The following is a 16,823-nucleotide window of genomic DNA, read 5'->3' as shown; positions in this document are numbered from 1 at the left end:
GCCAGAGTTCCTCAACCTTGGCCCTCCAGATGTTTTGAGACTACAATTCCCATCATCCCTGACCACTGGTCCTGCTAGCTAGGGATCATGGGAGTTGTAGGCCAAAAACATCTGGAGGGCCGAGGCTGAGGAACTCTGGCCTATGCTATTAGAGATGCAGGAGGTCTGTCTTCCCCTTACACCTGGCTATTCTAATAACTAACAGAAGAAGAAATTACCAAGTACCAAAAATACATATCATGTAGCACTTTTAGGTTAAAATCCTATATGTGTACCAGGGAGTAGATTGCAGTGAACTCTATGGGACTTACTGCTGAGTACATACCCTCCAACATTTCTCCAATGAAAATAGGGACGTCTCATTCCATAATGATAATTTTACTATTTATACCCCACACATCTTACTAGGTTTCCCCAACCACTCTGGGCAGCTTCCAACGTATATAAAAACATAATAAAATAAACATTTTTTTTAAAAAAACTTCCCTATGCAGGATTGCCTTCAGACGGCTTGTGGGTCGGATAACTCCATACCCTCCAACATTTCTCCAGTGAAAATAGGGACATCCTAAGGAAAAGCGGGACATTCCGGGATCAAATCAGAAAGCAGGGGGGCTTCTCTAAATCAGGGATGTCCCTGGAAAATAGGGACGCTTGGAGTGTCTGTGAGTAGTCATGCCCAGGACTGCACCATTAAAGCCACTTTCAGTGCCCTCTCTAGATAATCGTATATGGCATCCCTTTTAAAGTATGATTAGCTGCTCTGAGCTTATTGAGGGCCACATTTAAATAACAGTTAACTACTCCTCTTTTTTTGCAAAATGTTAAGAATGTAAAGCCAGCTGAATCATGAAGGCTTAATAAAAGTGCAGATAACTTACTTGGCCACTGTAAATACTTGACTGGTAGTGTTAATGACTATAAATAGGAGTCACTCAATCATGTGCTTTATTGGTGTATCATTTTAGGCGCAGGACTGTGTTTTATAACTAGAGGCTTATAGACAACCTCACACTACAACCGGTACAGAAATAGATTTCATGGCCAGCAGGACTTAATTATGATGTTTCACTTGGTGGGAACTGACAATAAATGCACTACAAGGTTTACATGACTGAGAGGAACTGACATTACTAATATTCCTTTGCTACTACAGATGGTAGTTATTTCTTGGAGACAATGGATTTTTTAATATATATATAAAAGCAGTCATCTTACACTGTTGATGTTTGGCCAGGAAATTGATTGGCCTGTGTGTTTCGAGAAGCTGAAGGCATCTAATGGGCAGATGTATCAAGATGGGCCAAGAAAGGGTGGTCATGTATCTTACCTGAGAGTGGGAAGGAACCCTCTCCTTGAGCCTTCCCCAGATGTTCTGCAATACAGCATTTATCACCTCTACCCACTAAATATTATCCAGAGGGAGGTGTTTCTTGTGACAGGGCTCCTTTCGTAATAGCAGCGTATTACAGGAAGTGGAACCGGCCATCGTTTTGTGTCCTTCACAATGTCGCAGTCATTCTGAGACACTGTGACAGCCACCACAAAACAATGGTGGGTAATATATGGCCACATGGTTCTCCCTTTTGTGGGTTGTGGAAGGTAAACTATCCTGGGATTTTGATTTGATGAAAGGTGATTTCAAAGTTGAACAAATAAATAAAGAGTAAAATAATAATAATCAGGAAACCCTGGAGGAATTTTGGCCTTTACCAGCTGTTTCTGGTGGGAGAGCAAAAATTCTTCCAGTGATGGCAAATACCCTGGTGCTAAGCATCAGTAGACATTACTGGGATGAGAGACAGATCAGATAAGGCTGTTTCTACAGGAGTTTGCTGTGCGCACTGGACTTATGATATGAGCTATTTTGCTTGTCTTTCTGTTTCTTCTCTCAGATATCTTTCCAGAAGCCTCTCATAGCTCCAACACCAGCAGTAGCATGGCTTCATACAGAGACTTAGCGTTTGCTTATTTTTCACCTCTCAGAGTTTGAACCAAGAAATAGCAGCCGAGCCCTTTGAACATTGGAATTACCTAGCCAATAGTTTTATTATGAAATCCCAGAACATGCTCACTACGTGGCCTTCTCATGTCCAGGGCAACAAGAGAGACAGTCAAACCTATTCTCTGCTTATCAGTACTGCTTCCCTGAGGCACATTTGCATTTATACAAAGAGTTTTCAATCACAGCTGAGTTTACATAGGCAAGCTGGGGAGCATAGAATTTCCAGACAGAGATAGAATTGTTCAAAAATCAGAACATCACTACGGCTTATAGAGCTGTGTTCCCATAGCCTTGCAGCAGCATGCTGAAATTAGGGCATGCAATGGATTCTCTGAGTCTGGAGGTGAAAATTGACCTGGTCATGCATCATTTCCAGGGTGGCTCTACAGTTGGGTGGAGTGAGTTGGCTGCCTCAGGTGGCAAATGCTGGGAGGGGTGGTGAGTTATCAGAAACAGAGCTGTGTGCTTTATTCAAGCTGTCCCATGCCACCTAAACTAGCTTGGTGTCCTTGACGAATGCTGTCCCATCACCAGTGGTGGAGCATATGCCCGCGCTGCCCAGGGTGGGCACACTGCTGAAGGGAGCGGGGGCGTAGGGCATGGAGGGAGCCACGCGCACCCACCGATCCTGCTTCCTTCCTCTCCCCTTCCCTTCGCCCTCCATTATTTACTTGCCTGCCTCCTTCCCATCCTCTTCTCTGCCTGCCTGCCTGGCTTTTTGTATGTGGAATGGGAGGGGGTGCCATTCTCCCTGTTCAGGCAGCCCTGTTCAGTGAAGTTTTTAACGTGTGATATTTTACTGTATTTTTGGTTTCTATGGAAGCCGCCCAGAGTGGCTGGGGGGGGCAGCCAGATGGGCAGGGTATAAATAATAAATTATTATTATTATTATTATTATTATTATTATTATTATTATTATTTCACCTCAGGCAGTGAAATGCATTAGGTTGGCCCTGCTTGTCTCCCCCTAACTGGTCACAACCAATTCTACAATTCTATGATTCTCTGCTACATTCTTGTTTACATTCTTAAAAAAAAAAGTATATTGTATATATTCTAAAAATATTGATGAGATGCCCCCCTTTTTAATACCTTTTTGGTCCATTTAGCCCTAGATACATTTTACAACCTGTTTTACACTTGAGCAGCTAATCCAATTATGTTTGCAAAACTCCTCCTGCATTCCAGCACAAGATGGTTATAAACTTGGGAAGGAACTGCCCCACTCCCCTGCTTCTTGTCTCTTCTTCCCCACCTTTTTGTTTTACATCCTACCAGATGTTAGAAGCTGGATCAGTATTCTGGAACATTTTCATTGGTCTTAGTAAGGGCATCACCTTATTCTGGATTTTGAAGCTCTTCCTCCACCCACTAAATGGACTAGCATGACAGCCTGTGCTTTTTGTTTATTATCTGTAGACCATGGCATGGTTATGTTCAAGAAAGACCATGGAAATTGCTGTTTCTTAGGACTATTTCTGATTCTGAACAATTCTAGCATAATTTCATCAGGGTCAGATGCTGTGCTGGCTGGGGCTGATGGGAGTTGTAGTCCAACAGCATCTGAGGGGCACCAGGTTGGTGGTGGCTGCTTCGTTGTTAAAAAGCAGCAGTTTTGCTGCTTTCTGGTACTGTACTGAAAATAATGACAGGAGCCGAGCCCTGCTTCAAATTAAGCTCTGCATATGGTTGGTGTGCACTGAAGTTTTTTCTTCCTCCATCCCGCCCCCTGCCCGTGGCAGAGCTCCCAAGTCTTAATAGATGCACATATGGCAGAAATTCAACATGTGAAGCTTTTTTCATCACTACTTCAGCTCAGGAAAAGATACACCTGTTGAATTATGCCTCTTGAGCAGCTGTTAAAAGGCACATGATCTTTGCTAAAAATAAAAAGGAGGCAACCCTAATGGTGTGTTTGGGTGCGTGCATAAGGCAGCAATATTACGCCTGCTGATGTGGGGGTATGTTCCAGAGAATACAGTGAGTCATATTTCTGAGTAAGCATGGAATTGTAGGATTTTTCAGAGTTAGAAGGGACCTTGTCTAGCTCCCTGCTCAGCGCATGAATCTTGCAACATGGAAGATGCAGCTACTACTTATGATCAGAGTTAGCATGCCTCTGAATACCAGTAACTGGAGAACAATGGGGAGGGGAAAAACTTTTGCTCTCCTGTCCTGTTGTGGGCTTCCCATAGGGCATCTGCTTGTCACCAAGGGAAAGGCGATTCTGGATTAAATAGGGCGTTGGTCTGATCTAGCTGCCCTGTCAGTTATTCTGTTCGGAAGTGCAGTTGCATGGAAGCATTCGCTTTCTTCAGCGATGTCTCCCTGAAGAACGTGTCTCGTGGACACGGACTTAATAATCTAGGACTGCCAGGTTTGTTTTCATTCTTTCTTGCTTTCTTTGACAACAGCTTTCCCTACATATATTGACATCACTGGAGCTTTTCCAGGCACGGAGAGAAAGGATCTCTTTTGCAAATCAAGCTGCTGTTACAACCCACAGAAGCCGGTGTGACACCCAAGCCGTTTCAAAGCCGAAGACGGCACACGTGCATAAACTTGACGCAACCTCCCACGGCGTGATTTAGGTCTTTTCTTCGAAAAGTCCCGCATGTGCACGTAACTTGGTCGCACTTTTAAAAAATCGGATCCCCCGCAGTATATAATCTGATGCTGGGACTTCCGTTCACGGGCTACGGCTCACAGCTAGTGCCAAGCAAAGGCTGTCCCGCAAGTCCTTGGAAAAGTTCCCTGGCACCCAACTATATAAACCTCTCTCTCTCTCCCCCCCCCCCGCACCCCACCCCCTGCGTTACAGCAGAGTGTTGTTCCTCGGCGACTTTGCACGCACGGGATCTTGCTGCGTCAGTGTGCCGCTTTAAAGGAGATTTCCTCAAGGTTCCCCCCCCCTCTCCTTAAAGTGGGGATTATTTATTTATTTAAAGGAGCCTAATTATAGCAACAAGCCAATGAGCGAGATCTGCCTCTCCCCCTTTTCACAGACATACCCTACTGTGCGAGGAGGGCTGGGCCGCCAGGACCACAACCACCTCCCGCCAGACGCGTTCATTGGCGGTAGAGCCGCTTGGAGGACGAAGAGGAGGAGGAGGGCACGTTTCGAACGCTAGCGTTTTCCCCGGGCTGGACCTCCTTTGCGAGCGTTCCACGGTTCGAACGCCGAGTGGGGAAAGGAAAGGGAAACCCCCACGTTCGCAGGCTCTCAACGTTCGGAGGCTGGAACGTTGCAGCTCTCCGCGTTCGGCAGGCAGCGTGCAGCGCACCGTCTCCAGCGGGGCTCCTTCCTTTTAAATCTCACTCCACCGCCCACCCGCCTCCCTCAACTCGCAACTTTGCCCAGTGCAACTTTGCTCATAGCTTGCTCGGCGGCGGCGGTGCCACCCGTTTCCACCCGATTCCTTTTCTCCCCACACCGCGCGCGTCCACCCAGTGTTGGTTCCGATTGACTTTTTCTGGGGACGTGCTGGGCGTCCCTGGCTTATCTCCGTCCCTGGTGGGGAATGTGGAAATGGCCGGTGACAGGAGCCCTGGGGTCTTCTTGTGCCGGCGACGCTTCGGGCTCCTGCTGCTGGCGACGGCGGCGGCCGGGCTGTGCGGCGGGGTCTCCGGAGTCAAGAATCCCAGCTGCCACGAAGTGAGGACGGCGTTTCAGATCCGCCAGATCGGCCCCCTCAAGCTGGTGCCCGATGTTCCCACAGCCGGTCAGTAGCCACACATGGACCCCGTTCTCTCCCCCTTTAGACCAGCGGTCTCCCAAGGCTTCCCCGTGGGGGTGGGGGTTGTGACGCGCTTAACCCCGATTCCTTGCCCTGCTTAGGGCACCTGGGAATGGTTACCTGAGCCGCCTTTTGACAGAGCAGGGCGGCTCGGAAAGAGGTGCTAGAGCGAGTGGGGGAAGCCGAAGGAGTTGAAATGAACGCGGCGGCAGCTGAAGGAGCGGTCAATGGGCCGTGGGCAGAATGGCCCCCGGGGCTGCTCCAAGCGTCTACTGCAACTTGGTTTGCTCAGGCAGAGCTGTTGCCCGGACCCATTGCTTAGAGAGGAGGTCGTAGCAATTCCCTGGAAATTCTTCTGATTCCCCCCACTTTGACCCTGGAGGTTGTGGGTGGTGGGGACTGGGGGCTCTTGGTGACCCGTCTGTTGGGCGCACACCCCTCCAACACAATCCTCATAAGAACATGAGGGCAAGCAGGTGGACAGAGGTGGCTGGCTGATTGCTGGTGGGAGGGGCAGGATTGAGAGCTGTGGCACGGCAGAGAGATAGAGACTGAGAGAGTGAGAGTGCAGGTGTGTGTCTCCAAGAACCTTGGGAACTGTAGTTTGTATGGGTGTTGGGAATTATAGCACAGTGGGGGGGGTCAGCTACAGTTCCCATGATTTTTGGATGGGTGGGTGGATGTGCTTTAAATCTAGGGTATGCACACAACCCAGGGGTAAAGGTAAAGGACCCCTGACAGTTAAGTCCAGTTGCGAACGACTCTGGGGTTGCGGTGCTCATCTCGCTTTACTGGCTGAGGGAGCCAACGTTTGTCCACAGACAGTTTTCCCGGGTCATGTGGCCAGCATGACTAAGCCACTTCTGGCGAAACCAGAGCATCACTCGGAAACGCCATTTACCTTCCCGCTGGAGTGGTATCTATTTATCTACTTGCACTTGACGTGTTTTCGAACTGCTAGGTTGGCAGGAGCAGGGACCAAGCAATGGGAGCTCACCCCGTCACGGGGATTTAAACCGCCGACCTTCCGATCAGCAAGCCCTAGGCTCAGTGGTTTAGACCAGTGTTTCCCAACCTTGGGTCGCCAGCTGTTTTTGGACTACAGTTCCCATCATCCCTGACCACTGGTCTTGCTAGCTAGGGATGATGGGAGTTGTAGTCCAAAAACAGCTGGAGACCCAAGGTTGGGAAACACTGGTTTAGACCACAGCACCACTTGCATCTGTACAAGAGAGTAAAAGCAGGGAATTTGTGCAATGTGCCTCATTTTTTTGCTTGTTTACTTCTGGGTGTTTGTGTGCAGTGGTGGGGTTTGGATACCGCAAGTTGAGTCCTCACCGCTGTGCTACCAAGTGGAGGCAGTGACTCACTCACTTACTCTGGATGACCCTGCTAGGCTCCATCCTTCTCACCCTGTTGCCCAAGGAGAGAGAGAGTTCTAAGTTAAGCCTCCAAGGGAGACAGCAGGCTGGTGAAAAGAAGTAGTGCATTGCTGCTCTTTGCAACCCTCATTTGCCCTGTCTTCTCCACTGTGCTGCTCCTGCATGGTTGGATGAGGCAAGCAATGGCTTCAAGAACTAACTGCCACCTGCCTCCCTCTCAGGGAGCCCCTTACCTGCTTCCTTGTTAGTGGCAGCCTGCTAGGGAAGGTTGTGCACAGGTGAGTGGACAGGAGAACCAGGCAGATGTTTCTTGCATGAGGACCCAACTTCTCGCTTGCTCACCTACACTCTCTTGTCTGGTGCTGTGGCAGGTGGGCGGGGGTTAGGCCTGCCTGTGCCACCTTAGAGAGAGGGTGACCCAGTGGGCGTGAGGCTTTTCATAGAATTGGAAGGAGCCCAAAGAGCCATTTAACTCAACTCCCCAGCAATGTATCAGTCCAGCCCTACCCAGAGAAGTGAGTGGAGACAGTAGCTGCTCCTGCAAGGCCTACACCTCCCCACCATGGATCCTGGAAGAGAGAGGGTAAGTGGGCCAAGCCTGGGCCCAGTGCCACTTCTTCTGGCTCACCTGCATTTCCTGACCGGCGTGGCAGAGCTTCCAAAGTGAGTTGGTGGGTGAATGATTGCAGCCAGAGATGAATGCTCCATGCAGCCACCACTCGCTTTTGTCTACTTTGGGGTCGGGGCAGAGGAGTGGCCGTTCCATTGCACCACTTTCCTTTTAAGTCTGAGTGAGATGGGATGGTTTGTGTGGCACAGAGCGGACCCTGCCAAACCTTTTGGGGGCTGCTAGCTTTCAGACCAGCTGGTCCATCCAGTGGCCCCTTCTGTGGCTCTGTGCCATGGGCCGCTGCCCCAAATGTGCAGGCCAACAAAGCCTTCATTGGTGCTTCAGCTGAGATTCCTACATCGCAGGGGGTTGGACTAGATGACCCTCGGGTCCCTTCCAGCTCTACAATTCCATGAACGCTGCCTGTTCAGAGCAGCACCCTGGAAATGCTGGCTTGCTGTTGTATTGAGTTCTAAATGTACAACAACACAGGGCTTCCCTGTACTTGGCCCTATGGGAATGTAGGCAAGGCTTAGGCAGGAAACTCCCAACCCCCTTAGCTGCTGTGTTGTATAAGGCTACCGGGGAGCACAATTTGGCTAAAATGTGTGTGTTGGGCGGAGGATGTTGTAGGGCATGCTGTGTTGTAGGGCATGCTGATTTCATTAAAGCCGCCCCCCCCCCCGCACTTCCCTCCAATAATTTGAGTATTGTCCAGAACTCACAGAAATGAAAAATAGTCTTCCTGTAAATCAGGTTAATGGGAGGGAGGGTGACTCAAGCCAGAGGCACAATAGCAGTCTAACTGAATATGTACCCTGTCTGTCTGCTCCCTGTTCTGTACTTCCTAGGAACTTAATATAGCTCCTATTGTAGCCAAGCACTGCGCTGGTCAGTCTCTGTGCCCAGAGCCAGGTTGTTAGCAAATCTCTTCACCAGGCATAGAAAAATGAATCTATTGCAGCCGCAAATTAGATTGCCGGGATCATTTGGTCCAAGAAGAGAGAGAGAGAGAATATCTCTCCTAACAGGCAGTTTAGAAACTGCAGATGCAAAAGATCTCTAGGTGCAAGCCTACCAAGTTCTTGGAGCTACGCCAAGAAAGAATTTAACCCAGACCACTTTGTTGCAAGACTCATGCAAAGTGGAAAAAATTTTATAGCATCAGTTTTAGTTCGGTCACAGGTGGACCACAATAAAGCACATTTTGCAGGGAAGTCAAAAGGAAACTTTTCTTGTAATTAAAAGTAGCAGCTCTGCCTTTCACTACAGTAATTGTCTGTACATATATCAAACACAGCTTTTGCTGAAATTGATACTGCATCATGTACTATTCATTAGTGTATTATTCCCTCTCTTCTTAAATTTATTTTATGGGAGTGGAATCTGAAGACAGGAATGGCCTCCCCCATTCCATCCCAAAGTTTCTTATATGAAAGAACTTTTTAATACTTCAATTAACAGTGACCCCTGGGGAAGTTTTGCTTCCCTCCCCTGGCCCCCTTCATTTAGCAGGTGTTGCTTTCTTCAGCAGAGACTGGACAATATGTTGTATGGTACTTTATTCCACCAATGCAAAGGGGTAGTCAACTTACTGTAGGATTGCTCTGTTCCTGGACATGAGATAGGTGGTAGTTTTGGGGTCACTCTCGCATAAATATGGTGCAGAAAGCATGAACTGGACTAGATGCAGCCCAATGCAGAAGCGAGGGGGATGGAGATAGCTTCTAAATATGTGTGCATGGCACACTCACTCTCATACATGCATGCACAGTGCCTCACAGAATGGTGGGACATGGTTTCCAGAGTGAGAGAATAGGACTGCACGGTAAAGCTATCTATGCCACCCAAGTTCCATTGTTTTCAATTAAGCTTTCTCCCAGGTGAGTGAGAATAGGATTGCAGCCCTACTGTCATATCCTTTTCGTTTTGTAGGATTGCATAAGCCCTTCATGCTCGAGTACTTCTGTGCAGTGCTCAAAATCTTTTAAATGGTCTGATAGTGACTAGAGGGGAAGGGGAATGCTCTTCACTGAGATGTCACAGGTACTATCCAATAGGTACCTGTGACACTCCTGCAACCAACTTTTTATGCCGGGCTCACTAGTGGGGTCATGGAAGGCTGCCTTTTCTCAAAATGTTATTGTCCGAATGCTCATAAGATGTATTCTCCACCCCACCCAAATTGCTCTAGTTCAGGAAGTCATTAAGGTGTTCGACACATGATTAAAATACTCGCTTTGCCTCTTCTACTCTGAAACATCTGTTGCTTGCTATTGTCTTGGGCTGGATATATTGACTTGAGCAGACCATTTGTCTTCTGTGGCAACTTCTTACCTAAGAGCCTTGAAATTTAGTGACAATTAGAGATTTATTCTGATAGAATTGTGGAAACGTTTCTGTCTTCTCAAGCATGTTGAGGGGGAGGCAACCAGAGCAAAGGGGCAAATTTGCAGTCTGTTGCTGTTAATGTTATGTGTGCTGAGACTCTTAGCTGCACTGTTTTAGTGTTGTTAGCCGCCCTGAGCCCGGCTTCGGCTGGGGAGGGCGGGATATAAATAAAATTTATTATTATTATTATTATTATTATTATTATTATTATTATTCTGATCAGCGCCTGTACACCTGTGCCTTGGATAATGTCAACCAACACATTGTGGTGCAGTAATGAGACTTCTACTTTAGCTTGCAGGAAGTTGATGTTCTGATATCCAATATCAAGTTTGCTTGCTGGACTTGTGTGAATCATTATCTCTGAGTCTAACCCTCATGCCAAATGATGCAAGTGATCAATGACTAGATTTCTCCATGTTTCAAGTTTTTCAATTTAAAGCAGTCATGACAGGAGGCTTCAAGTTGGATTGAAGTATTTGTATTCAGGGAGTGGTGGTAGTGTTGGGGGCAGGGGATTGTTTTAAGCTTTCCTTCCTTGCAGTATTCCTGAACAAAATTGGACCCTCCCTGGCTGCTATTTGACCCATGGATGGTGGGGAAATACAGGTACCTGTAGCTTTGCGTGGACCTCCTGACAACAGTGAGGACTGAAGGTGAATGGTACAGGGAGCAAAGGGTTAAGCCAGGGGTTGGTAATTTTTTTGTGCTGCGGGCAGGTCCACTGTCCCTCAGACCTTGTGGCGGACCAGAGAAGGGGCACCAGAGGGGGTGTGGAGCTGGAAGAAGAGGCGAGGGGGGCAAGTAGTCCTCGCCCCAGCCCCAGCCGCTGCACTCACCTTCCCTGGGGCTGCCGCCATCACCACCCTCACCGCTGCTGCTGCTTCTCGTAGATAGGCAGAGCGAGCGCGTTCGCTCTGCTCTCTGGCCCACAGGAGCACCAGGGTGGCAGCCGCGATCGTGGAGGGAAGATGAGTGGCGCGAAAGGGCTGGCTCCGGAGAGGGGCTGCTTAAAATGGTGCTCAGCCAGCCCAGCCCAGCCCAGCCCCCTTCCTCCTCTAGGCAGGGCGGGGAGAAACCAGGAAGAGGGGGGGAATGGAATGGCGCAGGGAGGGAAATGGCACAGCCTGAACGAACAGAATCCCCACGCCGATCCACGGACAGTACGCAGGGTGGATCCTGAAGGCTATTGGGCCTGATCCAGCCTGCGGACCTTAGTTTGCCAATTCCTGGGTTAAGGAGAGAACCCTATCACTGCTTCAAAGTTCTGTTGGTTGTTTTTTTTTTTTTTTTTAAAAAAGACATTGCGAGATGCAATTGTGTCTCTCCCGTGTACCGTAATTTTGGTCTTTTCCTTTAAAAGGCTGAAATAGTGCTTTGTGCTCCTTGGAGAGAATAAGATACATTAAGCACAGTGCTGGAAACATGAGGTGGACATCTTGAGGGGAGTGCTAATGCATATCCTTGACCTCTCGTTCTGCCTCCATCTCTCCAGTAAATACAAAAATTGTGGCTTTGTACATCCTTTTTCCTTTTGTTGATCTTGCTGGACAAGATGCCACTGAGAGCCCCACAAACCAATTAATGTTATAGTCTTTTTTGTTCCCTAATGCAACCTCTTTCATTGTGTTATATTGGTCTTCTATTTGCATGTTGTTTGTTTTGTGCTTGCCTATGTTGAACAACAAGTGTCACCACCCAAAGTCTTATTTTTTTTAAAAAAAGTTTTTATTTACACATTTCAAGTTTATACAGTTCATTAATTTTACAATCAATTTAACATTTCAGAGTTTGACTTCCTTCCCCCTCTTTTTGTGGTTCCTTTAAAAAAAAAAATTAAAAATATCTTCTGCATATCCCAATTCATTAATATGGTCATTTCATTATGTACTTTAAATATATACTCTTATGAAACTGCAGGTTATTACAATAATCCTGCCAATGTTTTTATCTGTTTGCAATTTATCTTTATATATATTCATTAAGCCATTTCCATTCTTTTATAAAATGTTTGTTATCTTGATTTCTTATTCTTTTGGTAAGTTTCGCCGTTTCTGCATATGCCATAAGTTTTTGTATCCATTCTTCCTTTGCTGGGACTTCTGCTTCTTTCCACCCAAAGTCTTGGCATTTTTGTTTTCTTTTTTTCTTTCATAAAATGTATACACTGCTTGATTGTGAAAAACCAAAAACACACTTCAAAACAGTTTACAAAAATAGGGCACAATAAAATCCAGAGGAATTTTACAACCCTACCTTAAAACATACAAAATATAAAATACTAAAACAGATTAAAATTATCCCAGCATCTGGGTAGGCTCATCTAAACAACAATGCTTTTAACGGGCGCTGAAAAGAGTAAAGTGAAAGTGCCGGCTTGAGCTCAAAAGGCAGGGAGTTACAAAGTGTAGGTGCTGCCACACTAAATGACCAATTTCTTTCAGATGCCAGAATGGGTATTATGCGGCAGCTGAAGTAGCGCCAATTCTGCCGATCAAAGTGGTCAAGTGAGCACATGGTGGGGTAAAGTGATCTCATGAACTGGTCCCCAGTTGTTGAGGGCTTTATATACAAATAGTAACACCTTGAACCTGGCCCAGTGGCAAATCGACAACCAGGGCAGACCTCTAAGCACAGGTGTTATATGCTGACATGGCCTCAGACCTGTCAGCAATCACGCTGCAGCATTCTGCACTAACTGCAGCTTCCGGATCAAGTGCAAAGGAAGTACATAGAGTTCATTGCAGTAATCCAGTCTTAAAGTAACCAACACAGACCAGGCTTTCCCAGTCCAGGAACGGGCATAGTTGCCAAACCAGTCACAGTTGATAAAAGGCACTTCTGGCCACTGAGGCTACCTGACCAATTTCTCATTGCATTTTAAGCTACTAATATGTACATAGCATAACTTCCATTGAACTGAGTGGGCTTACTTCTGAGCAGACACACATAGGACTGCACTTTTAGTGTTTTTGTCAAAGTGTCTCAGAGGGATTCTTAAATGCTGTAATAAAAAATATGCAGGGCTAGAATGCTGCTTTTATAGTATGTCTTGGGTTATTTTTCCTTTCCCCCACTTTTTTTGTCTTGTTTCTGGCAGCATTGTTGTAGGCATTTAGTTTATATATTAGCCCTTTTATGATGCCAATCATGTCTCAGCCCGGGAATACGTGATGACACAATGCCTTTGAGCATACGCAGAGTGCATATGCCGGACAGACATCGGCCAGCCCCACAAGCTCGGGGGACAGCAAGGAGGCGCAGCGCCGCCATCCCACTGTTCCTCGACCTGGTTCGGTTTCCCCGACCTGGTTTTGGGGGGGAAATAAAGGAAAAAAAATTCCCCTTTATTCCCCCCCCCCAAAAAAACTAGGTGCATCCTATGGGATGGAGCGTCCTATGGGACGAAAAGTACGGTACTTCTCTCTTCCTCCCACTGCTCCCTGACTTAAGAAGTTGGCCGTTTGTCCCTCAAAACATGATATTGTAACTGCCCTTGATTGCATTATCTACTTCTGTTGCCAAGCCCATGTTGCTTCTCCTTAACTTTGCAGCACAACAAATACACAGCCTTTCCTCTCTGCCTCTTCTTTAAAAACTCTGGTTCATGCCCTCTTCATCTCTTGCCCTGACTACTGCGTGATGCCCCCCCATCTTTCTCTAGCTCTCTGCTGTCAAAACCATACACCTCTCTGATAACTCTGACCATATGACACCTCTCTTTAAATCTCTGTTCTCACTTCTCATCTCCTAATGCATCCAGCACTCCTCGTCCTTCCTTTCAAAGGCCTCTGAAACCATGTCATATTTATCTGTTCTTATATCCCACTACATCTCTCTGCTGACCTCCACTCCTTCAGCTCTTCCCTCCTCAGCTGTCCAAAGGACTCTGACCTTTTGTGGCTCCTTTGGCTTGGCCCTACCCTCTAGAACACACACACACACACACACACACACACACACACACACACTTGCCTAATGCCGTTTGTGTTACGTGCTTCCAATCCCTCTTTAAAAAGCACATTTTCCATGGAGCCTTTTATTGTCCAGAGGTGACTCACTGGGACCCTGCAGATGTTGCTGGACTGTAACTCCTACCATCTCTGGCTATTGACCATGCTGGCTGGGGGAAGGGCCATAGGGTATCTGCTTCAGGGGCAATAAGTACCAAATTGAATCCTTAGTGCCTCCAGCTGTAAGACAGAGTCCTGTACTCCTTCCGATGAGTTCAGTAACATCTGGAGGACCAGAGGAGTGCCACCCTAAAATAATAATAATAATAATAATAATAATAATAATAATAATAATAATAATTTATTATTTATACCCCGCCCATCTGGCTGAGTTTCCCCAGCCACTCTGGGTGGCTTCCAATCAAGTGTTAAAAAAATTACAGCATTACATATTAAAAACTTCCCTAAACAGGGCTGCCTTCAGATGTCTTTTAAAGAGAAGATAGCTGCTTATTTCCTTCATATCTGAAGGGAGTGCGTTCCACAGGGCGGGCGCCACTACCAAGAAGGCCCTCTGCCTGGTTTCCTGTAACCTCACTTCTCGCAATGAGGGAACCGCCAGAAGGCCCTCGGTGCTGGATCTCAGTGTGCAGGCTGAATGATGGGGGTGGAGACGCTCCTTCACGTATACAGGGCCAAGGCCCTTTAGGGCTTTAAAGGTCAGCACCAACACTTTGAATTGTGCTCGGAAACGTACTGGGAGCCAATGCAGATCTCTCAGGACTGGTGTATGTGGTCCCGGCGGCCACTCCCAGTCATCAGGGTCTCAGCCTGCATACCAGGTGGAGCTGGTAGACAGCCGCCCTGGACACATAATTAACCTGCGCCTCCATGGAGTCCAAAATGACATAGTGCCTCCAATATGTACTTACACCTGTGCAAATGCATAGACAGCAAATGTGGCTTCTCTATTTACTCTCACCCCCCCAAAAATCCCCATTTCTCTTTTTGTCTCCTCTGTGTCACATTATAGTCTTTTGGGCAGAAACATGTCCTCTTGTGCTCTGTAAAGCACCCATGCCTGTTGATGGCACTACATGAATTGATGGTGATGATCACAGTTGCTGTTTTCAGTCTCCAAAAATTAATGTGCAAAAAGAAGTCTTTCTTTCTTTCCCCCCCAAATGGAGACCAAGATGTGTGCTGCTTCCTTTGGCAGATGAATATCAGTCAGGAGCCAGCTTTCCTACTCGCTTCTCTTCCTGTCTGCCACTTCACAATTCTTTTGGATGGCGCTCATGAAATAAGTCCCCATATGCTCCAGACCCCCCAGCATAAAAGGACCCACCTACTGTGGCTTTCTGTTTTGCAAAAGCTGGAGAGACAGCAGAACTCTGAATTACGCTAGGCTTTTAAAAACCACTATAGAGTGTCACGTTTTTCTTGTGGTTACAGAAATAAAGGAACTCTTAGTAGGTTATTGGAGGTGGGGAGGGGAGAATCCATTTGTTTCTGTTTTGCTGCACTGCTCCAAATATTGTAGACAAAACACTGGAAAATAAGGGCTGTGTTCTGAAGGCAGAGATGGGAGTGTGCTTGCTAAGCCTCCCTTAACCTGGTCTCCCTAACTCTTTTTTTAAATAATAATAATAATAATCAGGCATTGTCCCTTATTATGGATGCGCTTATGGCTGAGTCCGCCATGTACCACAGTGGTCAGCCTTTATGGCTGTGGTGGAATTTGGAACCTGTTTGAGGGTTATCTGTGATGGTGGCTGGATTAGTGCTCTGTGAAGTTTGTGGTGTGAAGCATGGGCTGAATTAGGGTAGCCAGGTGAAAAAGCAGGTCAAATATATGCACCTTTAATAGCTGTGTCGAAGAAGGAATGCCATCAGGCACAGCTGACATGACAAGCTAGACGTGCTCGGATTTCCTCTTCTGCACAACGTATCTGGTTCACAAGCTACTGTTCTTTGTTCACCTTTTTGCACACAAAAACCCGATTCTGCTCTGCGGGTATTTGATCTTCCACCCTTTTCTGGGTACAGCCGTGGTGCAAGCAGGAACCTATCTGTGAACCTTTTCAACAGTTATGGTTGGCCAGTCTTCCATGGTATACAAAATGTTGAGGCTTTCCAGAGGAATCTTGTTTTCTTCCTGCCTCGTTAGAGGCATGCTAGCTCCCTTGAAAATAACAAGCTTCTTTCCCAGAAAACAACAAATAGCTACAGATGTGAAAAGTTAATATGCTTTTAAACTTTGGCTGACATGCTCTTTAATTAAGGATAGGAAGGAATGTACAAAAAGGTGATATTGATCCTCAGCACTGCGCATTAAGTGTTTCCCAGGCTCTTAATATTTGTTAGGCAGCCGTGCCTTTTATCCTATGCCTTCCTAATTGAGTATGAACCCTTTCTGTAAGTTTTTAATTTGGTGTTGGTAGTGGGGTTTCCCCCTTGCTATGAAGCATGTATGAATCTTATATTGATAGACCAGGTCAAGAAACTGATGGAAACTTCCCTGCCTTTGGCCTGATCTAACAGGGTCTTCCTTACATTTTTAAGCAGTTTCTCAAATCCCAATAGGAGTCTTCAGGAGTATATATGAATTTTATCTTGATGGGCTGCATAAAGAAATCAAAAGTATATATTGATTAAAACATGAAAGCGCCTGCATCTTCCTAACTGCACCTACTGATTTATTAAAGGTTCAATGTGATAGGTGCCTGTATGCTTTTTCATCTG

General features: G+C 46.7%; 1 protein-coding gene across 2 annotated transcripts in view; it reads left to right on the top strand.

Annotated features, from left to right (window-relative positions):
• Positions 1-4,956: 4,956 nt before the first annotated feature.
• The window catches only part of LOC309341766 (glypican-5-like), a 408,077-nt gene continuing 396,210 nt past the window's right edge, over positions 4,957-16,823 (top strand). The window contains exon 1 of one of the 2 annotated variants that reach the window (XM_081861554.1): positions 4,957-5,727. In XM_081861554.1, the coding sequence (XP_081717680.1) occupies positions 5,535-5,727 (193 nt within the window). In that variant the 5' untranslated portion in view covers positions 4,957-5,534. The remainder of the gene's footprint in view (positions 5,728-16,823) is intronic. The other variant, XM_081861555.1, reaches the window with a different exon arrangement.

Source organism: Podarcis erhardii (genome assembly GCF_964252035.2).
Source record: "Podarcis erhardii genome assembly, chromosome: 5".
Lineage (NCBI taxonomy): Eukaryota > Metazoa > Chordata > Lepidosauria > Squamata > Lacertidae > Podarcis > Podarcis erhardii.
The sequence above is the reverse complement of the archived record's forward strand: the minus strand, read 5'-3'. Positions and strand labels throughout refer to the sequence as shown.